Below are 24,507 nucleotides of genomic sequence, written 5' to 3'. Positions count from 1 at the left end.
TGGAAGAGAGTCCAACCCCTCTCAAGAGGACTGGTACCAGAGCCCAAGCCGTGTGTGGAGGCGAGTCCGACTATGTCTAGTCGGAACTTCTCGGCCTCGCACACCAGCTCGGGCTCCTTCCCTGCCAGAGAGGTGACATTCCATGTCCCAAGAGCCAGCTTCTGTAGCCGGGGGTCGGTCCGCCAAGGTCTTGTTTGTATTTTTTTTGTCAGCAGATTATATTAAACCTTTTCGGTTACAAAAGTCAAAATAAAATGTTCTCATCTTTTAGATGAAAAGCAACTTGACACACAATTACAGTGGCTACTATGGATCCTTGCGTCGAGCTAGTAAGTTAGCTAGGATTAGTTAGCAGTCGTATTAACGTTGTTGTTGGACCGTTATAGCCGTTGGATTCGTGTTAAGTTATGACTATATATATTTTTTTTAACCTTTCACTGTGAATGCACCTCCTGCCTGTCCCATGTAATTGTGTCACATGACAGTGTCACAGACGTGACAGATTAGCAAGAGACAAGATTTGACAAAATCACATCATTTCCGTCTCCTTTTTGTTCATGAACTAAAATGTCCGTAGATTTGAGTCCAGTTTTTATGAAGTAAAGGACATTTTCATCTCGTCTTCATCAGTCAACAAAAATACATACTGATTTAGTCCCACTTATTGTTTATGAATGACGGTTTTAGTCTAGTCTAAGTCCAGTGGAAAATGTGTGATGACAAAATTATTTTGTTTCATTTTTGTTGATGAAATGAACACTAATATCGAGTGTGCACCCTCAAATTTCAGCTTAGACATAAAAACAGTGTGGCCATGTTTAGACCCTCAGCTGAGTACAACCAAATACTCTTTGGAAGAAATTTCTCATAGTGTGCAAGCGTTGGGTAGTACATACAATTGCAATTGTGCGTCCGATGTGTGCGTGTAAAGCACTTCATCAATCCTTGTATGAAAGGAGCTTGTAAATAAAGTCTTGGTTGACGGTGAGTGGGAAGCATCTGATGGCAAAGTGATCGCCGTTGATCCATCCCGCAACAGTCTGACTAATCATTTTCACGTCTGTTGCAATTCGGATTACTTTTGTTCACGCGAGGTCGCCATGCACAACATTTGGCAACATCTTACAGCTAGTCGGCCATTTTTACTCCACAACAGTCAAAGTTCACTTCCGGTTCAAAAACATTCTGCACTTCAGCAAATTGTGTGCATCGTTAATTAGACTTCCAACAAAAAGGCCGTTCCAAACCATTCGTCTATCATCAAAAGTGCTCTCTCTCTCTCATTCATATATCTCTTCCTTTCCACATGCACACTTTGAGAGTGGCGGGGTTTCCCCGTATCGTGAGTGCATGGACCTCGCTCGCTCGGGTTACAAGCGGCGAGTGGAGCCTCAAGGTGACTTTGGGGAGGTGAGTGACGGAAGGAAGGAAATCAGGACACGACGTGACACCGGCGACGCAAACCACGACGACGTCGTCGTCAAGTCAATCAATGTGCTGGACTGACTCTCCATCAGACCAACGTCTGCGCCTTCTGCCAATTGAAACTTTCTCCTGCGGTTCTGAAAACGGCTCTGAAAATCCTTCCCGGGAAATATTTGTCTGACTTGGTCCCCTCCCAAAGCATTTTCACACTTTAGAGTAGACAAAACAAATGGAAGGCTAGCTCGCAAGGCTTTTGCCAAATAGCGTAATGCTGTTTACTAGTGGTGACCTTCCATGATATTAGCACTGCAATTGAAAAATGGTGGGGATGTGATGACGTCATGGCGAACATCCTCCGTCATTGTGACCATTTGGACGCGCGCGTTGTTTGCTACAGCATCGCAACAATGTGGGAGGAGTGTGAGCTGACACTTCTAGCGCGTTTTGGGCCTCCAAAGAGGATTTCATGTCCAAAGTGGGGGGAGCTACCTTTGGGATGCGGAGGTCAGATATGATGCAAAATACAACCGTTTGAAAATTATGCAGGAAAACACAAAACTAGAACCCAACATGTGCAGGCGAGGAGGACATGAAAACAGCTCGTGTTGTTCAGCGTAACAAAAGTTTCAACCCAGCATTGCTGGGGCACGCGTTATTTGGCGACCTCCAACCTTATGAAGGCGTCCCCGGCGGTTATGGGGGCCACCGACTTGTCAAGGTTTGGGTTTTCTTTCATGAAGTTATGTTACAATTAGACCTGGCAGAGAAAGCACTACCTGGCCAGCTTTATTATTATTTATTATTATTATTGTTTTCATTTCAAGCTGTGTCACTTATACAGTTTTGCTAATATATGCACTTTGTTTACATTTCAATTGGGAGGGAAAAAAGATGGCTAAAATATATGGAATCAAACAGTGACAATATTAACGTGGGAAATTACGATCAGTGAAAAAAGTCAGGTTGATTTCCAGTTGTGCAGTTTTAGCACCCGCTAGTGGCTAGTTTATTAGTGCAATTTAATTTTCATTAGGGATGTTTTGGCCTTCTATGTTTAAAATCTATGCTAATTGTCAGATGAAGGGGAACCTAATTTGCTTATAAGCGATCAATGTGTGCTTGCATTATCAAGTAAGTGCCTCAATATTGTTATTAGAGATTGTAGCTGGTTTATATGCATTGCTGTTATGTACAAAAGCACAATATTGCGCTATTTTTAGTATGAGTTTTTTTTTTTTTTTTTTTTAAACAATATTGTGATATTTTTTTAAATATCGCCAACCTCCCCACAATATTGTGATAATTATCGTATCGTGACCTTCATATCGTGATATCGTATTATGATGTTTGGATATCGTTACATCCATATTGGAGAGTAGAGCAACTCGGCGGGCCCGTTTGGAGTGATTTGTGAAAGAGTCAAACGGCGTCAACCCGCCAGACTGTACTGACGCATTGTCCCCAAACGTCAACAGTGGCTCTTCTCACTTCAACATGGAAACAGCAGGCAGGCAGGCCGCTGCCATTTTAAGTGCACGCGTGCATGCCTGCCAGGCCGGGCTAACTTTATCACCGGCGACACCCACCTCCACCGTGGCTCCCTTGGTCGGGGCTGCGCTGCCTCGGCGGCACCGGCGGCGGCACTGGGGAAACGCGGCGATCGAGCGTGGCGTGGCTTGGCGCGCGTGGCCAGCGGCCCGGATGCCAACATGTGGACGACGCAAGTGTTTTGCCGGCGCACCTCTCCTAGCTGGTTTGAAGCAAGTGGAAGTAAGCTGCTGGAAAAATGGAACGGGACACCCCGCGGCTCGAGTTTCTCCCTGGGTGGGGGCGGGCACGGCGGGCGGGCGGTGGGCTTTGGCGGCCCAACGGGGTGCGTACGTCTCGAGGCGGCTATTTTGGAGGGCCTCTTTTTGAACCTGATGACCAGGAAGCTCAAGACGGGCCTGAAATGGCTACAATTCACCAAACGGGCGTCGACGGGATTCTTTGAACGCAGCTCGCGGAAAAGACACTTCGCCACCAGATGTCTCGACAAGAGCAATAACAAACTGCTCAGTGCACAAATCTGATGGTCTGCCTCAGATTTCGTCCCGGTCAATTAGCGGAGCAGCATCCAATTGGTTGATTGACATCCAACTCTCTCTCTCCCAGCCATGGAGTCAAAAGAGAACAAGCCAAATACAAGACCACAAGGTGGGCCAGTGTTTCCACAAAAACACACAAACAAAAAAACTTCCGTCCTTCAGTGATCAATAATCCGCATTGAGTTCATCTAAAAATGTTTCTGCATAGCAGGAGTGCAAAAGAGTTGACGTGGATGCAATACGTTACTAATGCTCCATTCGAGGATGGTCAGAAGTGGGACTTTTCAGAGTTCAAACCAGGAAATGTGTATGGGAACGCCCCCTTGAACTCGGGAAATTCCACTTGCCAAGGGGGAAAAAAAAAGAAAAAGGAGCCCAACTTCACCGACGGACTACAAGTGACGTCACTCTACATTGGCGTGAATGGTAAAACTCAATTATAAAACTAGATCACTTTCTTCATTCATAAATATTGGACATAACTTGACGTAACGCGACTACATGACAGTCTGCCGCTAACTAGCGCCATGAAATTATACTATTTAATTGTATGGAATGCTTATGAAATAAGATCAAAACAATAAATCAGGCAAAATTACGACAAGGTAAGTTTGCTGGAGGTCAAAAATGAGTTTTAAGAGTCAAAATAAAAAACAATTTACCATTATCCACCATTTTGGGTGTTCACTTCTGCCTCAAACGCTTTCAGGTCGGAACTAGGGAAAACCAAAATGGATATATCCAACTTCCGACCATCCTCCAATGGAGCATAAATGCGTCATGATGTCGTCGTTTCCGCCCACTAAAATTTTGCCAAAAGCTCGTTTCCAAGAACTTGAAACTTGTTTTTATCATGATGTTGCTTCGATAAGTGTCTTAACTATCACAACTACTGTGCGAAATGCCGACTGAACTCCATCTTGATCAATCACGTGATGGATTTCGCGGCTTCTGATCCAATTCAAGGAAGGGAGCAAATAAACGGCCGATAGGAATGGATCACGTCACATGTAAACAGGCGACTACAGATCTTCAATGGGAATGATTAAAAAGTCTCCATGTAAATGAGATGCCGAGTGCAAAAATGGAGGCGGCAACTTTGAACTCCTCGTACAGCACAGCACGTTGGAATCGTCCAAAAAGGTGTGCCAAGCAAAGGCCCGACGGATGGATCGTACACAAGAAGAGGCGAGCCGGTTTGTCGTGTATTTGTCCACCTCTGGATGTGAAAACTTTCTTGACGTGACGTAAGCAAAGCACACGATTTGCAAAAACATTGGCTTTGTTTAGAAGCAGATTCCTTTCTTCCTGTTGGGAAAGTATTGATGAGAAACAACATTTTCTTCTTCCCGCTCCTTATTCTCCAGCTCAAAGACTTTCCTTTCTAACTAGGACATGAAAGAAGAGAAGGAATTGCTTTTGTATATCTTTTTTGACAGTAAAAGCGAATGTTTTTTGAAGACTGGACTGGACTGGAGTCTCTGTGATGTGGCTTGCGGTCATTTTCTGTCCTTACTCCAAAAGTTCAGCGCATTTGCCCGAGCAACGTTTGATGTCAATGACGTCACTTGATTAAGACAAAAGGAGGCCGTCTGATTGTCTTGTAAGCGAGTGAGTGCAGATGGGAAAAGTTGGCTTGGATGGGATCCATCGATGTTTTCAGTGAACCAAAGCAGAAACGTTCACATCAGTTTGGCTTTGGTGACCGTTGATTGCCCGTATTACAAAAGATGGATGCAACGTCAGCTAATAATTGTCTCCAGTTTTTGAACACACAGAACAAAATGAATTGACGATATTGGCCAATTCCATCCTCTTGTCCCAAATATACATTTGCTTGTTTTGAAGATTGAAAAATGTGACTTTTGTGTGCGTGTACAATATTATAAATTGTTTGATTGTGGACACTTGTGCGGGTTTTCCTTTCAGTTATTTTAGTCCCCCTGCGAGCAACTTGCGTGCAGTGTCGGGTGTTATTTGGCCTCCATCCAAACTGGCCAGTCATGACAGAAGACAAGATTCACTTTTTCACCAAAATCAACTCTTCTTGCCGATTTTGTCCAATGACGACCGCTTCAATGACTTTCGAAAATTTGGCTCTTACTCAACAATTGAGGCAAAAATTCATTTTTAGTACATTTTACAAGCTAATCGTGAATGACAAGATTTTCACGAGGAGATTTGGATGCTGTGCCAAGTTGGTTTCAATAAAATGATCATTTTTCCGTGTTTCTCAACCAATTGTGAGGAAATGGTGACGGTGGCTCAAATGGTGGCTTACCTTTGAGCAGCGGCAACGGCGTGAGCTCGATGGGTTTGCCCTGAGAGCGGAACTGGGACGAGCTCTGCGAGCGCTTCTGCTTGGCCTTGCGGACAGACTTGCGGGAAAAGCCGTCCACTTTGTCCACGGATGGCGGGGCGGTGGCTGCCGAGGACATGGCCCTGCTGGGGGACAAGCGCACGTTACATTCTCGCAAACACGGTGACAACAACAACAACAACAACAACAACAACAACAATGCTGTCTCGTCCTCATTTTGTTCCAGGCATCAAACACAAAGTGCCGAGTCGTCCTCCAAACACAAGAGAATCTCAGTACGCTTATTTCCCAACGCTTGTCTTTCAAGCAAGGACGAGTGACTAGCGATTATTTCAAGCCGTCCGTCGGGTACCATACAATACGATATGCCATACAAGAAGGTTCACCATAACAATTATCTCACGATGTAACGATACCATGATTATCGATATATCGCTCAGGTAATAAATCCATAAGCTACGATAAAACTACAAGACATAAACGGATGTTTTTTCAATCAGTAAATCGTTTCTTTTTGTACACAATATTCAAACTGGTGTCTTCTTCACACGGAGTGCTTTAGTGTATTTTTTTTAAACAAGTACAAACGTCAAAAAATTTGTGTCTTTCTTGCACACTACTGTCATGCAACATGTCAGTCAGTTTCATAGTCAATTGTTTGATTGTATAAATTGTGACACCATTTTTTTTTGTGTAACATTGCAAAAGCAAATTAACAAAATGACTTAAATATTAAATCAATATTAATATTCCTCAGAAATTGTGTGCTTCAAAAAGTCTAAACATAAAAAATGTTTTGAAATGTTAAAATTGAAGATATAATACACATTTTTCAACGCAACGTATGCAAAAGTGAGTCTGTTGCTGGACAGATAAATGTCTTACAGGCAAAAGTCAACTGATAAGTCTTGTTCGCCTGAAGACTTGCGTCCATTTCCTCGCCACTCTGATGAGGCGCTCCCCCTAGTGGCCCGCCAAGTACTGTAATTGCTCAATAAGTAATAAACAATGGAGCCGTTATAGTGGCTGTATATTAACAAAAAATATCACGATACTCGCGTAGGTGTATCGATAAACTATCGGAAGACAAAGTATCACGATTCATATGGCGGGCATGGCCAACGGACCCTCCTCCTCTCCTTCGGGGAGGTTTGCCTTCCGTCGTCTGTGATGGCAAGTGGACATCCGGGACGTGGAGAAGCTAGAGACGAATGCTCAGATTGCACTTTTTAGGGTCCGCCGCCAACATTTTACGCTCTCCCTCCCTCGTTCCCACACTTGCGTTTCAGAGCTCGCAAACAACATGAACTGACACGTCACAAAAACAAAACGGGACGTCGCAATCACGCGACACCAACACAGTGCATTCAGGCTACCTTCATAATAATTCGAAACTTGCGCGGGCGCCATGTTCATCAAATGTTTCGAATGTTTTGAGATCACAACAAGCCGATTGAAACCACGTTCATTGGCCAGTCATTTTGGGATGTAATTCCACAGAGGGCCCCTAGATGGCAGCACATGAGCGTTTGACACAGTAAACGTCAAGACAATGCGACTTGCATTGTACTTAAAAAGCAGTCTTTGAAGTCAATTGCCATCAACTAGTCCACGTGTTTGCACGTGCATGAGCGCAGCCGGGGAGCAGACGAAAGGGACCAAGTGCCCAAGTGCCTTGGGTGTTTAGTTTGCATTGTAGACTACTTATTAAAAATAAATAAATAAATAAATAAAGTGTACATGTGAATTCTGTTTTAAAAAGCCCATCAGTGATTGGATACTGTGTCTTGCTAGGAAAAATTAAAACAGAGGAAGAATAAACATTGATTTACTTTACTTATTTACATTAAAAAATGCTGTTATTTCCCCAAATATTTCAAATAACCACATTTTACAGCTGTAATTTTAATACTTTGATATTTTTATTCATATTGACCCATGCTTATTTGTAAAGTTTCCTGGTGTGTCTGTGAAAGTGGCACCTTGCTCTGCAATGTGTGCACATTTAGGCCAGGCAAGCCGCTTGGTGGTAAACCAGAAGAGCTGCTAACAAAAACATTTTTGCCATCCAGCATCATAAACATATCATTTAGGTAAACATATGACTGTTACGATAAAAATGCAAGTAAATAAATGTAAAATATTGGGATATATGTCGCCTTGAAGATCATGTATTGGGATACGCATCATATCGTGACCCCTGTATCGTGATGCATATCATATCGTGAGGCAATACCCAGCACAAGTAATTAAACAGACGGTTTGCCAATGGCAAACATATGTAGTGACAGCAAATTTGACAGTTTCCTGAATATACTAGTAGCAAAGGTAGCTATGATGCTAAATACAAGCGTGTAAAAATAAATAAATAAATAAATTAAAAAAAATTAAAAAAAAGAGAAAACTTTTCCCGCTGGCATTGTCGTTTCCAACTCGGTGAGTTGCGTTCGCCAGCTTCTTTCTCTCGTCTTCAGCGGTAGTCGGACTTCTTGTGGTTCGTTTGTCGGCAAATTGCTCTTTATGGCAAGCGTTTTACGGTATGCATCATTTCGCTCTCAACAATTTCCAAACGAGGGACTTGAAGCAACACAAAACTTTCAGCTTATGTTGATTATGGCGCCGCCATGTGGACAATAGTGGTAATGTCGGAAGGAAGACCACATTTCCCATGACGACGAGTGCATTGTGTCGTTTTTGAGCTCACGCAGGTGGGTTTATCTGGGAGCTTCAGTTTTTCTTTTTTTGTCTCATCAGACAAAACTTTTCAGCGGGAAAGCAGTAATCGTGCGTCGCCATTCAAATGGACTTGCGTCTTTGTAACGACTGCTGAAAGTGGGAAGTGACGTATGCCATTGAGCAGTCAGCACATTTGTCGTTTCTGGTGTGGCAGTGTTCCTACCATCCTCCTCAAAGTTCCTTCATGCCAGTAAAATCGATACCGACCCCCTCAGGCCATGGCAAAGGTACCACTCAACTCGATTGACGTCCATGTTTGATCAGAACACTTGTGAAAGTATTTTTTTTTTCAAGTTGAAAAGTTGTTTCGTGTGACTTGAAGTCTTGCTATTAAATAAGCGGCGCGACTCTTCCAGATCATGGATTTGCATTATGAATATGTAAATCCGCGCTCCATTTCCTCTCTCGTGATACCAAAATCCAAAAGTGTGTTTTGGTCCGTCCCGAAACTCAGGCACAACTTGGGATTGCGTTCCAAAATCTGTCGCGGAATCACGATGTCACATGACTTGTCTTTAACGTTCCACCGCTATATAAATCGAAAAATGATTATTAATATGATTATGATTGCTTGCTCTCCCTCAACATGTGTATGAATGCACTTGGTTTATTTTAAGAAGGCCGTTGTCAGCCTTCTTTTAGCCAACTGCGTGACTTTTTCCTTCCATTCATGAGGTTGAATGTTGGGATTCTTCAAAGACATGAAAATGCGGACGGTAAATGCCATAAAAACTAGGGGTGCACCCATCACAATTTTCCAGCCAATCACCAATCTTTTAAAAAGTCTGACCTGCCGATCACGATTTTTGCCGATACCAATTTTTTTGTTTCCCTTTATGAGCAGCATATATACCTTCAGTCTTCCAATCTTGTTTAATTGGAAAACAATGAACAATATCGGCCAATAATACAAATGGTTGGTATTAACTGCACATGAAGTAGTTCTCTCAAGTGAAAATGAAAATCAGTTTAGTCATCTCAGCAGAAGAGGACAGTGGCTGACTTTTAAACACCTCCGAGGAGGGAGATGAGATTGGTGGAGAAGATCGGTTGATTAAAGGATCAGCCGATCTTCCAAAATGAAGGAAATCAGGCCGATAAATCGATCGGTGCACCCCAAATAAAAACCTTACGTATGTTGTCGTTTTTCCCCATCCGAGTGCAGATTGTAGCAACTTGCCAGGCTTCCAGTTCCGTGATGCTTATTTATTTTCCCGTTTGTCCGTATATTGGGATCCCACAACAGCCGGACGGACCTGGGGCCGTTGTCGGCATCAAGAGCGCGTGACGTTGCCTTTCAATCCGGGATTAGCTGACAACGCCGAGAGTGGCACCTTGCTGACGTCTTCCAAATCAAAGATCCAAACATAGCGGCTGCCCGAAGCGCTAATCGGCGGACATCACGCCTCGTCGCCCTGACAACCGCCAGCCTCTCCTCTCGCTGCCGGCCGATACGCTAAAATGATCTGCTGACTCAGCAAGTCTTCAGCGGGTGACCGGCGATCGAAGAATAATCGATGAAGATGATGATGATGGTGGCGGTAGCAGCCATTTTGACCACATTTGCTGCCCATTCAGAAAGACGCCAGCTGCAGCCAGCACGTGCGTCCGTCCGTCCAAAAGAATCACAGCCATGATGTCATCATAAGACCCGCTTTTGTCTGCCATGACAGCCTGGGCCTTACCTGTGCGGTGGCGGAGGGGCGCTGCCCTCCCCGTGAACCACCATCGGACCGTCGCTGTCTGCCCGTCAAAGTCGACGGCGGCGAGCGCAGGACGGATGGCCAAAGGAACAAGACGAAGAGGAAGAAGGCAGGCAGGACGATGCGGGAGCCCGACTCTTACATAAGCGGCCTGACGACGGCTGCGTCAGCTCGCTGCCAGGAGGAGCGAGCAGGGATTACACCGAGCAGGAAGAGGAAGGGAGGGAGGGGGCTTACGGACAGAAAAAGACGGCAAGATGAGTCGCGCAAACAAGGGAAGAGAGCGTGCAAGAGGGAAGGACACAAACGGATACCGGGCCTGCACCATATCCAAACATCACAATACCATCATTATCACGATATTGCGGCGAGGTTGGCGATACACAAAGAAAAAAAATAATAAAAAGGTCACAATATAGTGTAAAAAAAAATCCACATATTGACTCGCTTCATAAGCATATTACATATTATTCATCTGACCATTAACGTGGATTTAAACATAGAAGGGCCAAAACATGCCTTATGAAAATTAACCTGCACTAAAAAAACAAAACAAAACAAAACAAAAAAAAAAAAACTAGCCACCAGAAGGTGTTACAACTCCACAAATGGAAATCAAGCCGACTTTTTAAAACAGATGTGCCGCTTTTAATATTGTGAAATGACAATGACGATATAGTGTGGCAGTTTTAATATCGCAATATCATGATACTGCCGTGATCGTTACATCCCTACTGCACAATATTGGAAAGACATGCAATATTTAACATTTACCTAAAGAAAAAACATTTTTACAATCTAATGAATGAATCACATTTGATTTTTAGTTCATTCATTGTAATGACCTGACACATATGTTCAACTCTTGGATGCTGACTGCTCAAATTGAGATAAAAGCAAAAAAAATAAATAATAATAATCCAGAGGAAACTGATTGCATGTCTTTGCGATATGCGTATTGCATGGACCAATATTGTGACATTGGTATTTTTCGGTATATTGCCCAGCCCGAATGGATACACAGACAAGAGCGTTGGGGAAAGCGAGAAGCAGTAGAGAGAGAGAAAAAAAAGAGAGAGAGCAAAAGAGAGTGAGAGAGAGCGAAAGAGCGAGAGCGAGAGAGAGAGAAAGGAAGAAACAGAAAGTTGACGACGTGTTGGTGAGTTGCGGTCGGATTTGGTTCCTGGCCGCAGCCTGCCAAGGTCACTTGAGCAAACAGGTTGATCCTCACCGCCACCTTCACCTTTACCTGAGCAACTGGGTCACAGGTTTTCAGTGGGCAGCAAGTGACAAAATGGCCGCCCCCCCCCCGCCATGGGTCACAACAACGGCAGCATTTTGATTCTCATCTCGCCTTCCACAAATATTTACTGGCCGATGACATCTATCGTCAAGAACACCAAAAGCGTTTTTTTTTGTTTGTTTTTTATGGTCATTGTCTTCTTATCGTGTCGATCGTCATTTCACAAAAAACAATCTTTGAAGTTTTGGTCCTCGCACCATTCTTGCTCTGGCAAGAATGCAAAATGAACATTGCGCTTGCATTTTCAGGCAAACTCGCTTTTCACAAGCCACTTGTACAGATTTTGTTTTGCATATGGCAAGAGGGTCAGGATTATTCCATGTCATACCTTCGACGATATTAACGGTGTATTTTTTGGGGTGATAGATGCGAAATGAGGCAAAAGTGAGGTGATGACGTCATGCATAACATTATACATCTTGGTGTCAATTTGGACGTACACAAGTCGTTCGCTGCCGCATAAAAAAAAAACAATGTCGGAGCGTCTGAGGCTGCAAGAGGTGCAGCCAGTTCTGTCGCGTCTTCGGCAAAGTGGGAGTGAGCTTCGTCGTGTGGAGGCTGTTTTGCTACAAGACGACGTCAGATATAAGGCAAAAAACCAAAAAAATTGTTTGCAAATTGTGCAGGAAAACTATTGTTTGGCCAAGATAAACAATCCGTGGTGTGTATTTTACCGTGAGCAGTAACTCACCATCTAGTTGACGTGAGTTTGTGATGCTCACCGGCTGCTAAGCTAACGTGCTCTCAAGGAGACCGAGTGAACGTTGATGTCACACAGTGGCATAAACATGCACATTTGTGTTTTTCATACCCGCTAGTAATATCAACAAGCAATCACGGCATTTTCTCGCTCCTCTGATGAACCAATCAGAGACGCTCGAGGAGGGTTGCCGGTTGCGGCAAAAATAACCACTGCCTAAACAATGGCAGAGGGAAAACATCTTTTAACAATCCACTTGCCTGCGATGTACAAAGCTTGACGCCACAAACTGGCTGCTACCGTATCATTGGCGATTGGTCAACCACATGAGAGAAAAGAATGGACTTTTTTTGACTCGTGCAAATTGCCACCCACTTGTATTTGCTTAATGTATTTGCTAAGTAAATGTGCTTGAAGCAGTTATGTTACAATTCACAGGGTAAACACTAGGGGTGTGAATTGCCTAGTACCTGACGATTCGATTCGTATCACGATTCACAGGTCACGATTCGATTCGATACCGATTAATCCCGATACGAATTTATAAGTCGATTGTTGCGATTTTTTTTCATTCAAATTTAGAAAATACTAATCAGTAAGCTTGTAGAGTGTAAGATTTATATGAAAATGTATTATTTATTTATCTGAAATTTCAGTCTTATAGAGGTTGTAATCTGTTTCATGTTTGAACAGCATTAAAATAAAATATTAAGGCTTAATGTTCCGTTCATATAACATTCTTCCATGCTCAAGGTGTGAATCCTAACCCGAAGTCAGACGTTTTGTTGAATATTTTTCCATTAAAAATGGAAGTTTAAAAATAGATTCACACACACACACACACAAAAAGAAAAGGCAATGATGATAAGACGTTGAATCGGTAAGACTACCGAATGAACAATTCTGAGCTCTTTTAAAAAAAAAAATTAAAATAAAAAATCAATTCAGCCGCCTATTGAATCGATTCGAGAATTGCGCGATGTAGTATCGCGATATATTGCCGAATCGATTTTTTTTTTAACACCCCTAGTAAACACAAACCTGGCCGGTTTTGATTTCCATTTTATTCCATTACACTTGCGATATTTGCACTTTGTTTAAATTTCAATTGTGGAAAAAAAAGGTGGCTTAAATATTGTGCTGTCTATTGTTCAGTAATTATTACCAATATCGTCGCTAGGGGTGTGCTCAATAATTCGATACGGCAATATATCGTTGCGGGCCTCATTACAATACACGTATCGATACGCAGGCATCAGAATCGATATTGCTCATTATCTTTAAATAGGCAGTTAACGTTTGCCTTTGCAGCTTACATTGTACCTAAAAAATAAAAACCAGCAACGTCTTTGAAGTTAATTGCCTTCAATTAATGCAAAAATAGCTCACCAGTGAATGGACACTGTGTCTTGCTAAGAAAAATGAAAACAGAGGAAGAATATCAATATTTATTTACTTATAAACTTAACATGGCACGTGTCTTAATGTACCAATTTTCGTATATTTTGTTTAAAAATGAAATAGAATGTGTTACATGGAAAAAATGTTTTTATTTGCCCAAATATTTCAAATAAGCACATTTTAGAGCTGTAATTTTAATACTTTGATATTTTTGCTCATATCAGCTCATGCCTATTAATAAACGTTCCCGGTGTGTCTGTGAAAACTGCTCCCTGCTCTGCAGTGCGTGCACATTTAGACCAGGCATGCCGCTTGGTGGTAAACCAGAAGAGCTGCTAACAAAAATATTTTTGTCAGTCAGCATTACAAACATATCCTTTAGGTGCATATATGACTGTTATGCAAGTAAATTAATGTAATATATCGGGATACGTATCGCCTTGAAGATGAAGTATTGGGATACATATGTATCGCGATACGTATCGTGACCACTGTATTGTGATACGTATCGTATCGTGAGGTTGGCGGCAATACCCAGCCCTAATCGTCGCTGCAAATTTCTTTGAAATATGGTGATATACTTTTGAGACCATAACAGCCACCCCTACAAGAGGGCAAAAGTAGAAAATGCAATATGGAACAATAAAGTTTGCGAGCATTACAACAGACCAGATCAAACGATTCATTTTCAAGCCAATTATTCTTTTTGTCACATCATGTCCTCATTCTTCCAACTGGCTTATTTATTTATTTTTTTGCTATATTTCAAACTCACTGTGCTTTACATTCTTGAAAAACAACTGCACAAGAAACAAAGATAATCATTTATTTATAGATTTACTGTTAGTGTTTAAATTGATTCCTTGTGTTGTTCATTGCAGAGAACTTTACTTCACACTTTGTTGATCGTAATATTAATTCATGTTTATTAATTATACTTGAGTAATTGCAAAATGTTATACCTTTATTTTTACTATTCCTCTGTGGCTCATATGATTTACATTTTTGTTATTTGTGAAATTATGAAATTGATTTTTACAAAAATATTCTTGTTCAATAAACAATGATGAACATTTATTATCACCCAAATAAATAAATAAAGAAAAAGAAAGAAAGAAAGAAAGAAAGAAAGAAAGAAAGAAAGAAAGAAAGAGTACAAAAGTACAGCAAATTAGTACCATTGAGTACTGGTATTCATTCCCAGGTACCGAGAATTGGAACGGTACCGGTGCAAATGTGAAAGGTACCTACAAACCTCAACGAATATTTGAAAAACTGATTTATCATCAGACAAAACGTATCAAAAACAATACAAATGAAACAATAAACAAAAATAGTCAGAAACAGGTTGGTTGGACCTCAATATCATTTTGAACAGAACCTTAAACTATTTGTCACCATTCTTGTGTTTTAACTTGCAGTAAAATCAACAAGAATCCGAATGCATCAGATTTATATCGCACGATCAAGATGCTTCACAATTAGTCATACATTCACACATGGGTGGCACTAACCCCCAATTCACACTGACTGCGGAAAGGACATGGTGCGTTTTCTGTACGGCTTCCGCACGGACTACAATTCACAGAGCATCCGGAAATGTGCACCCGCCAGACCACAAGATGACGCTGGAGAGTTGAGGTCACACCATAGCAAGCGTGTATATACAATAGATAAGAGTCCTATTTTGGAAACAATAGCCACGCTTGCCTGTTGTCACATAAATTTGCTTTTTGGACATTATTTCTTGGACTTCTACCATCACTAAGTGCATACCTTCCGCATGGCCGCATCCGTTCCGCAGCTGGTGTGAATTGACACGCAGACTTGAATGCATTCTATTCTTGCGGCATCGGACAGCCACCGTATGGAAAACACACCGCGTCCATTCCGCAGTCGGTGTGAATTGGGCGTAAGGGCAGGCTGACGGAAGGGTGGCTGCCAGTGTGTGCCTACGACCCCTCCAACCACCACCAAAGTAAACACCAAACATTTGACTGTTCATGCTGCAGTGATTGCATTGATGAATTTTCCACATTTCTACAAGCAAAAGACGCTGCATTTGAAAAGACACAAAATGTGTCGTCCTCCCTGATACACCTGCTCGAAAGGTGAGACTGGCGATACTGGTAAGCATAAGTCTATTTTCAGTGGTAAAACAACATGAAATGACTACCGGCAGCCAGCACATCGCGCTAAAACAACACGTTCACGGTCAACATAGGGTACTACGGTAAAAAGAAAAAGCATTTCATTTCATGCCACAGAGCCATTCACGGCAAAATAACGCTAGCTAGCAGCAGAGTTACCGGTCACGGCAGGGAAAAAAAACTACCAAGCATGCAACAAACGTTTGTCTTGACAAAACGCGTCTGTGACATGCACTTGCAAGTAGAACGAAGAGTGAAAAGCGCTGACAAAGGATCAGTTGAGCGCGCCGAAGTGGAGAATCGCCATTGGAAAACATCCCCACGCGAATGAGCACACCGCAGCCGGGCTCTTTTCGACTCTTTCCGGCTCCTTTCGGGCCTGCCGAAGCTCAAGCCGCTCTCAACTTGACAGCTAGCACTTTTAGTTAGCTACGGGTTAGCCTCCCGTTTTGCCGGAGCCGGCCCCCGTTTGCCGCTAGCTAGTCGCTTTCCACGCGCACGCGAGACATCCGCGTGGCACGAAGAAGTGTCGAGCGCAAGAGCGACCGCAAATGTCAGCCGAGTGCAAATCGTGCCGCTGTCGCTCGACTAAGCGAAGCGAGGTTAAGCTAAGCTACGCTGAGCGCAGCGGCTAGATGGCTATCTAGCTGCTCTCATGCTAGCACGTCGTCGTCCTCGTCAAAGTAAAAGACGACGACAAAATGACAATACGGAGCAACACATGAACATGCACATCAAGTCAGCGAGGTTGTGCGGAGGCCAAACACTTTACCTGGGCGCGTTCGGACGGTCACCCATCATCCCAGACGGAGTCGAAAGCGAGGCGGAGCTAATGCTGCTAGCGATAGCTGACACACTGATGGGGTGGGGGGGGTTGGGGGGGGATTGTTGGGGGGCGACTGAAGCCCAGGCTGGACGCGCCGTCCCGAGTCCCGACAAGCCGCTGTTCAGCTCCACTTGGGGGCGGCGGAGGTGGAGGTGCTACGGGGTACTTTACCTTTATCCTCTGCGTTTCGCAACGGAGACGGCGGCGAGGTGTTATCCTATGTTGGGGAATCTAGCGGGCGGGGAGGGGACGGCTAAGTCGCAGGCTACCTCCAGCTCGGTGCGGGCAGCCTTTCCCAAGCGGCAGCGGAGGAATGAGGCAGATTGTCGGCCTGCAGCCGCGGTGCGGCGGCGGTTCTCCTTACGAGCGGACAGCCGTCAAACTCCCATGAAGAAGGCCCAGCGGTGCCTTTCACATTCCCCCTTGGTTCCGCTTGGCGTCCTCCTGCTGTTGCTGACGCCGAGGGTCGCGTCCTGCTGCGGGCCTTCTCAATCTCCTCTCGATTGAAGAATCCGATCCGATTCCGGGGCTACTCGTCTCCGACTCTCCGCACCTATTGTCAACAGCACCGCACACACGCAACGCAAGCATACGAACGTGCTCGCTGGTTCCCGCCTCGCTCGTTGGTCGCGGCGGGCGACGACCCGCGTTCGCCATTGGACGCGCGGCTCGTCAGTCAGAGCGTTGGGGCGGGGCCGGACAGTGACGTGCTTGGCTCGGCCGGGCTGCGCTTATTGGTCGCAGCGGGCGATGGCGACGACGGCGATTGGACGAGGTGGCACGTCGGTCAGACGGAAGGCGGTGTCGTCAGCGGCGGACTGAGGGGAGGAGCCGGCAGCAAACAAGGAAAGACGCAAAGGAAAAGGGAGGCGGCCGGCTGGCGGCTTGACGCAACGAGGGAAGGAGGGAACTTTGAACTCAAACGTTTGTCGCCTCGGAATGAGGACAAACCTGTTCGCGGCCTTGCTTCCGCCCTTCAAGTCGACCTAATCATGCGTTCGCAGAAAGTCGGAAGTCGGGTTTATCCCAGTTCCGACCTGAAAGCGTTCGAGGCTAAAGTAAACAACCAAAATGGTGGATAGTGATCAATTGTTTTTTATTTTGGTCCTCTAAACACATTTTGACCCCTTGCAAACTTGCCTTCTCGCAGTTTGACTTCATTTATTGTATTTATCTTATTTCATTAGCATTCCAACGTCATGCCTCTCAACCGCAAGCACGCGTCCTGCAAGCCCACATGCACGCCAATGTTTAGCACACGTGATCATCAATAAATACACGAATGAATGAAGAGGAAGGCAGCGGCAACTTTTTTGCCCGTTGCCAAACTGTCAAGTTCTGCAACAGCATTTTATTTCATTTTGCGTGACAACTTGAAGCATCAACGCGTGCACAAGTCGCCATTTTGTTCCAAGCAATTGAATCCAAGGTTGCACATTTGGGCTGTGCCTCTACCGTGTTGTGCCATGCGTTTGTGTACATATTTGTCAAGTGTGTGAAGCCATTTTGAGACTCTTGTGATATAACTCATTTGCTCCTCAAAACGTATAAATACGTTCTATTTTAAAAAATTACCATGCTCCCAAAGTCATATTTATATCTACATTTTTTTTAATGCTAGACAGCTAGAACATAGCTGTGATGCAGCCTCTCACATGCAAAAACGTTGAAGAAATGGCAGATATTCAAAAAAAAAAAATCGCCAGCAAGTGGCAGCAGAGTATAGAGAGCAACAAAGGGCCATGTTGAAAAAAAAAAAAAAAAGTTAAATTACTCACAATTCAGAATAGATTTGTGAATAATGATGAAACAGTGATATTCTAATGCTATTTGCTGCAAAATAGAAAGATAGAAATATCCTTTTTTTCTGATGAAAGAAGAGACTTTAATCTTTCTTTTGGTCGGTTCCATGTTTTGATAGCAATAGAACACAATATTGTGTGGGCCTTGCAAAATCAGTCCAAATCCAGTCAAGCAGCCGAGGTTGCTTCACTCAAAATGGCTGCCAGTCAATCAGTTAATGACAATCGAAATAAAGTTGATGTAAGAATACATTTCAGTCTGCAATGATGCAAGAAAAGCAACCTGGAAATTGCGACAGGTCCATTTAGCTCTGAAATAAGTCGAGTGCAAGAAGCAAGACTTTTTTTGTTTTGTTTTGTTTTTTTTTCCTTTTATTGGAGGCAAAAGTAGCCGTCTGGCTTTGTTTTCGCTGAGCATCAAGTGGCGATCTGGTCCAGCTTCCGGACGACGGCGCTCGCCAGCTTGACGTAGGCCAGCGCCTGGAGGCAGCGCAAAATACAAAAGCCAACACGCAATCATTCAAAGATTCACACCTGCCGGACAACAATTATTCCAATTGGAAAAAAAAACAAAAAACAATCACCTCGGGACTGTCAGGCGACGACACGACGATGGGCGTCCCTCGGTCGGCCGTTTGTCGGATGTGCACGTGAAGAGGAATGTCACCTGCTGACACCAGCGCAAGTCACGCAAGATGCCTTCACATGCGGCTTCATTGCCACCATTCCGTTTGCCGTCCGTCCATCAAGTGATGGGCTCAAATGTCACTTTTGTATTCAAGTGGACTGCAAAACGCTCATTTGCTCTTTAGGAAGCAACCAATTACTGTTGCTCGTTTGTGACAACAAAACAATTCTGCATGAGAGGGATGATTGATTGATAAGCAGCTCAGTGAGGAAATGACACCAATCCAAACAACAATTCATTGACAACATCAACTGATCAATATTTTTGGTCATCATTCGCAGCTTCTCCAATTGTCCAATTGTTTGGAATTTCAGCCTCTCAAGTTTGCAACATGGCTGATTGTCTGCAGGAATGTTGCGGAATCGTTTTCTGCATTGCCAACCTGTTTTGGAATGAAAATCAAATTCATCATTTCTTTTCTTACGTTAGCAACTTAGCAGATGCTAAGCTGCCATCATTTATGCCATCAAAAAGTCTTGTTGATGGTGTTGCTCACTTATTGATTGATTGATTGATTTTTATTTGGGGATAACAGACAACACAAACTTTCAAACACTCAGTCAGGTATCACTGAGGATAAAAACACAATAAAGCCAGAAGGCTTTTTTCCATCGACACGTAGCATAACAAAAAACATAAAAAGGACAACATCATTTCATCAACAAAGACTAAGATAAAATTTCAAAGGTCAAACATTCAAATAAAATAAAAATTAAAAAACAATTTGAAAACATTAATTTAAGAAATCAAAACCTCGTGTTTTTCATATAAAAACAGGGTATTTGTAACCGTAACATAATACAGGTAGTTTGTGGCTCATAAAATACACAATTCATTATTTAATAAGAATAAGTACCGTAAGTTCATTTGAGTAGTGAGAGCCATTTTAAAAACTTGTAAAGATCCACTATTTGTTTTAATTCTTTTGGCAGTTAGTTCTATTGTACTGCTGCAAAAAAAAAAACTTTTAAATTTGCACGGGACAAAATCTGTTCAACTACCTCGTGTTGAATACTTTGGCAGACGAGGGAAAAATAATTTTGCAGGTTCTTAGGAACCTTGTTTGATATCATCTTAAAAGTAAGCACCATTTTCATATAAATAATGCGTTTCTCTACCATTAAAGAGATACTTTACTTATTTAGCAATTTTTGGCAGTCAAACATGAATATTTTGCCTATAATAAATTTAATATTTTCATTATTTTTCATGTACAATTAGTACCTTTAAAAACACATTTTGCAACTTGCTGTCGACTGAAAATGACATCACAAGGGTTCAGGTAACCAATCACAGCTCAGCTTGTGAATGTCACATGACCAAACCTAGAAAACAGGTGAGCTGTGATTGGTTACCTGAGCCCTTGTGATGTCAATTTCAGTCGACAGCAAGTTGCTAAATGTGTTTTTAAAGGTACTAATTGGACGTGAAAAAAAAAATGAAAGTATCAAATTAATTATCGACAAAATATTAACTTTTTATTGCTATAACGTGCTAAATTAGTGAAGTATCCCTTTAAGCAATTTCATTTTTCGAAAATGTTCAGAATGCAAACGTGTACGCGGATGGATTTTTAGGATAACCCTAACGAGCTTATTGTGAGCAGTTTGCAGTTCATTCCTGAATATTTTGTGTAAGACCGGTATACTGCATAATCAAAGTGGCTCTGTATTAGCGACCCCGCCAAGACATGAAGTGTTGACTCGTTTAAGAATATTGCTTTGCTTGCAAGGAATTTCATTCTTTGATTCATTTTAGCTAACACTTTCAGTGCCATCCCTTCAACAGTTAAGCTAACAGGCATCCAAGGTCACTTATTTTCTTATTTTTTCTTATGTTCATGGATTTGTACCATGCAGCCTGGGGACTTAGCTAATCTAATTTTACTACGAAAAATAATGGCTTCTGTCTTGTCGAAGTGAAGTGAAAGCTTGTTTGCAGCTAACCAATCACGTTATCATGATGACATTCAGGAGTGTCAGTCATATCTATGAAAGCATAGCAGCACAAACGAACAGAAGCGATGATTTCCCCCACATTTTGCGCGTGCTAACAATTAGCATTTGCTGATTCCGCCACCATGTACACACTAGTGCAACCTTGGCTATGCATTGCCTCCTCTTTTACTAGCTTGGAGCATGCGCCTTTTTTTTTTTTTTTTTTTTGCCTCTTGTCATCGCAGTAGCTGCTCCACAACAGCTGTCAATCATCGTTTCCTCAAAGTGGCAAGACGTATTTTCTACGCTGGCAAAACGGCTGCGCTTAGCTAACGGCCATTTTGAGTGGCGTGACGTCAACGTCCGGCTCTCCATTCCCACCACAGCCGAGGACCAACAGACAAGAAGGAAGGCGTGACGGTGGATTGTCCGTACCTAATAAAGCGACTCCCAGCGAGTCCGCCAGCTGCCTGGCGCCGTCCGAGCCAAAGATGGCCGTCTGGTGGTGGCACTTGGGGCACTCGAACGTGCTCATGTTCTGCACCAGGCCCAGAACCTGCAAGCACACACGCACGCACACGTTTGTCTTTGTATCATGGTGGGGACTTGTCATTGCAATCATGCCTTTCCCTAACGTCAAGCATGAAAACTGATTGGCTCCCTCCATTCCTTCGCCTAATCTCAAGCCTCACCCAATTGAAAGCTCAACTCGAAATGCAAGTCTTGAGCCTCCAAAAGAGGTGCACATTTGTGGGGACCACCAAAATCCATCCATCCATCCATCCATTTTCTGAACCACTTGCTCTTCACAAGGGTCGCGGGGAGTGCTGCCTATCTCAGCGGCTCTGGCAGTAGGCGGGGGACACCCTGGACAGGTTGCCAGCTAATTACAGGGCACACAGAGACGCAAACGCATCGACACTCACATGCACATCTAGACACAATTCAGAGCACCTAATTAACATGCCATGCATGTCTTTGGAATGTGGGAGGAGACTGGAATACCCGGAGAAGACCCACGCAGGCACAGGGAGAACATGCAAACTCCACCCAGGAAGGCCGGAGCCTGGACTCGAACCCGAGTCCTCAGTACTGGGAGGCGGATGTGCCAACCGCCCGGGACCAGCAAAATGTCCCCACAATTTCACATCAGTCCCCACAAAGGTACTTAGACCTCGAAAAACAGGCGTGTATGGGCCCCACAATGTAGCAAAGACAAGCGCACACGAACATTCCATAGCAGATTTTCCCCATTTTCTTTTTTTTGTTTTTTTACCGGCACATGGACCTTCTTAAACATTTGCACTCCTCTGAGAGCGTCCTGCAGGGCCACGTCCTGAGGCGTCGACACGATCACCGCACCTGCACGCAAAGCACATGACACACCCTGTCATATTTCATTTTCAAATTTGCACACCGATAGACGGATGGCCTTTATTGTCATCATCCAAACGGATGAGATTCAAATGTCTCCATTCAGTCAAGCATATCATATGTCAAATTGATATTTTAAAAAATTCAATTGCTTCTTTCAATCAAAAGTCAATCCCAGATGAAAATGACGGTTGCTGACCTGCGATGGGGATGCTCTGCGTGATGGTCAGTTGGACGTCACCTGTGCCGGGAGGCATGTCCACCACCAGGTAGTCCAGAGGGCCCCACTCCACCTGCATGCACGCGCGTGTGCATTAAGTGGGTGTCGACAAGCTTACGTGTGCATACGCACGCACATGCACGTGTCGTGTGCACACCAATATCAGCCCTTTGTTACTTTTTTGGACAATATTTCAATTGCGTTTCATGAGTATTATTATCCGTGATTGGCTGGCAACCAGTCCAGGGTGTACCCCGCCTACTGCCCCCCCAGAGCCAGCTGAGATAGGCTCCAGCACCCTTGTGAGGAATAAGCGGTCAAGAAAATGGATGGATGGGTGGAGTATGATTATTTTTTTTAATTCTATGTCATATGTGTTGAGTGCAACCGAAGAAGAAGATTATTTGAAGTCAATTCAAGCGCAATCAGATGTACAACAGCAAAATCAACACATCCAAAATGAAGCCCAAAGCTCAGGCATGATATTCCGCGACAAAAACAAAAACATTTTGCCAATCATTACTTCAAAGGAAACTTGACTCACTGAGCCATTTTCAGCAGTAAAAAGCAAATATTTTGTCCAAAATTCATGTGATAACTTTATTTTTCATGTACTACCTTTCAAAAGTCATTTTTCTACTTGTTGTCGACTGATGATGACATCACCTGTGCTAACGACCAATCAGGGCTCGGTTTGCTGAACAACCCCAGAAAACAGGTGAGCCGTGATTCGTCGTAACCTACTTCCTCAGCACAGGTGATGTCATCATGGTAGCGCACAGGAGTCATCAAGAACTACAACGTGCTAGCAACAGTGGTGCTAGCTAGGGGTGTGAATTGCCTCGTACCTGACGATTCGATTCGTATCACGATTCACAGGTCACGATTCGATTCGATACCGATTAATCCCGATACGAATTTATAAGTCGATTGTTGCGATTTTTTTTCATTCAAATTTAGAAAATACTAATCAGTAAGCTTGTAGAGTGTAAGATTTATATGAAAATGTATTATTTATTTATCTGAAATTTCAGTCTTATAGAGGTTGTAATCTGTTTCATGTTTAAACAGCATTAAAATAAAATATTAAGGCTTAATGTTCCGTTCATATAACATTCTTCCATGCTTAAGGTGTGAATCCTAAAAAAAAAAAAAAAAAAAAAAAAAAAAAAAAAAAAAAAAAAATCGATTTTGCCTATTATTGAATCGATTCGAGAATCGCGCGATGTAGTATCGCGATATATCGCCGAATCGATTTTTTTTAAACACCCCTAGTGCTAGCTGACCAGAATCGAGGCAATATTGCTTGAATAGCAATGGGCTGAATGCAAGCCGATCTACTCTTCTGGAAGCCACAACGTGTGAAAGCTGATCCGAGGTCAGGGAAGACGCTACTGGTGAAAGAGAAGAAATGCGCTTGCCTTGGCTGCTCGCCTGGCGGTGGGGCCTGATGGTGGCGTCTGGGAACTGACTCACCAGTTCCAAATGACTGGGACTAGCCTCAAACTACACACGGACATTCAAGAGGAACTGAGCGAGCAGTGTTAGGGATAGTATGGGATGGATAATGATAAAAATCAATGACTCTTCTAAATAATGTACATGACTGATGCGTTATAGTAATGGGTCGTCTTGAATAAGCCTCAGTTTTTATCCGTCAGCCCTTCTTTCAGATGTCAATGTTGCAAATGATGTGATGTGATTGATGTAAGCTGTAATGTGTCTGAAAGGAAAAAATGAATAAACCAAACCAAAATCATCAGTCGACAGCAAGTAAAACAAATGACATTTGAAAGGTACTAATAGTACATAAAAATCATTTGTGGACAAAATAT

General features: G+C 43.2%; 2 protein-coding genes across 11 annotated transcripts in view; both read right to left on the bottom strand.

The window, feature by feature from the left end:
* The window catches only part of LOC144031822 (serine/threonine-protein phosphatase 2A 56 kDa regulatory subunit epsilon isoform), a 30,689-nt gene extending 13,410 nt beyond the window's left edge, over positions 1 to 17,279 (bottom strand). Inside the window, exons 1-2 of one of the 7 annotated variants that reach the window (XM_077539280.1) lie at positions 16,598 to 17,279; positions 5,794 to 5,957 (exon numbers count right to left, since the gene is read on the bottom strand). In XM_077539280.1, the coding sequence (XP_077395406.1) occupies positions 5,794 to 5,957; positions 16,598 to 16,626 (193 nt within the window). In that variant the 5' untranslated portion in view covers positions 16,627 to 17,279. Of the gene's footprint in view, positions 1 to 5,793; positions 5,958 to 9,701; positions 10,167 to 10,253; positions 10,505 to 16,597 lie in introns of those variants that run through there. The other 6 variants (XM_077539281.1, XM_077539283.1, XM_077539279.1 and 3 more) reach the window with 6 other exon arrangements.
* Positions 17,280 to 17,955: 676 nt separating this feature from the next.
* The window catches only part of nubpl (nucleotide binding protein-like), a 17,641-nt gene continuing 11,089 nt past the window's right edge, over positions 17,956 to 24,507 (bottom strand). For all 4 annotated transcript variants that reach the window (XM_077539290.1, XM_077539291.1, XM_077539288.1 and 1 more), the window contains exons 7-11: positions 22,652 to 22,745; positions 22,355 to 22,440; positions 21,514 to 21,634; positions 19,038 to 19,120; positions 17,956 to 18,933 (exon numbers count right to left, since the gene is read on the bottom strand). In XM_077539290.1, the coding sequence (XP_077395416.1) occupies positions 18,871 to 18,933; positions 19,038 to 19,120; positions 21,514 to 21,634; positions 22,355 to 22,440; positions 22,652 to 22,745 (447 nt within the window). In that variant the 3' untranslated portion in view covers positions 17,956 to 18,870. The remainder of the gene's footprint in view (positions 18,934 to 19,037; positions 19,121 to 21,513; positions 21,635 to 22,354; positions 22,441 to 22,651; positions 22,746 to 24,507) is intronic.

Source organism: Festucalex cinctus, chromosome 12 (genome assembly GCF_051991245.1).
Source record: "Festucalex cinctus isolate MCC-2025b chromosome 12, RoL_Fcin_1.0, whole genome shotgun sequence".
NCBI lineage: Eukaryota > Metazoa > Chordata > Actinopteri > Syngnathiformes > Syngnathidae > Festucalex > Festucalex cinctus.
The sequence above is the reverse complement of the archived record's forward strand: the minus strand, read 5'-3'. Positions and strand labels throughout refer to the sequence as shown.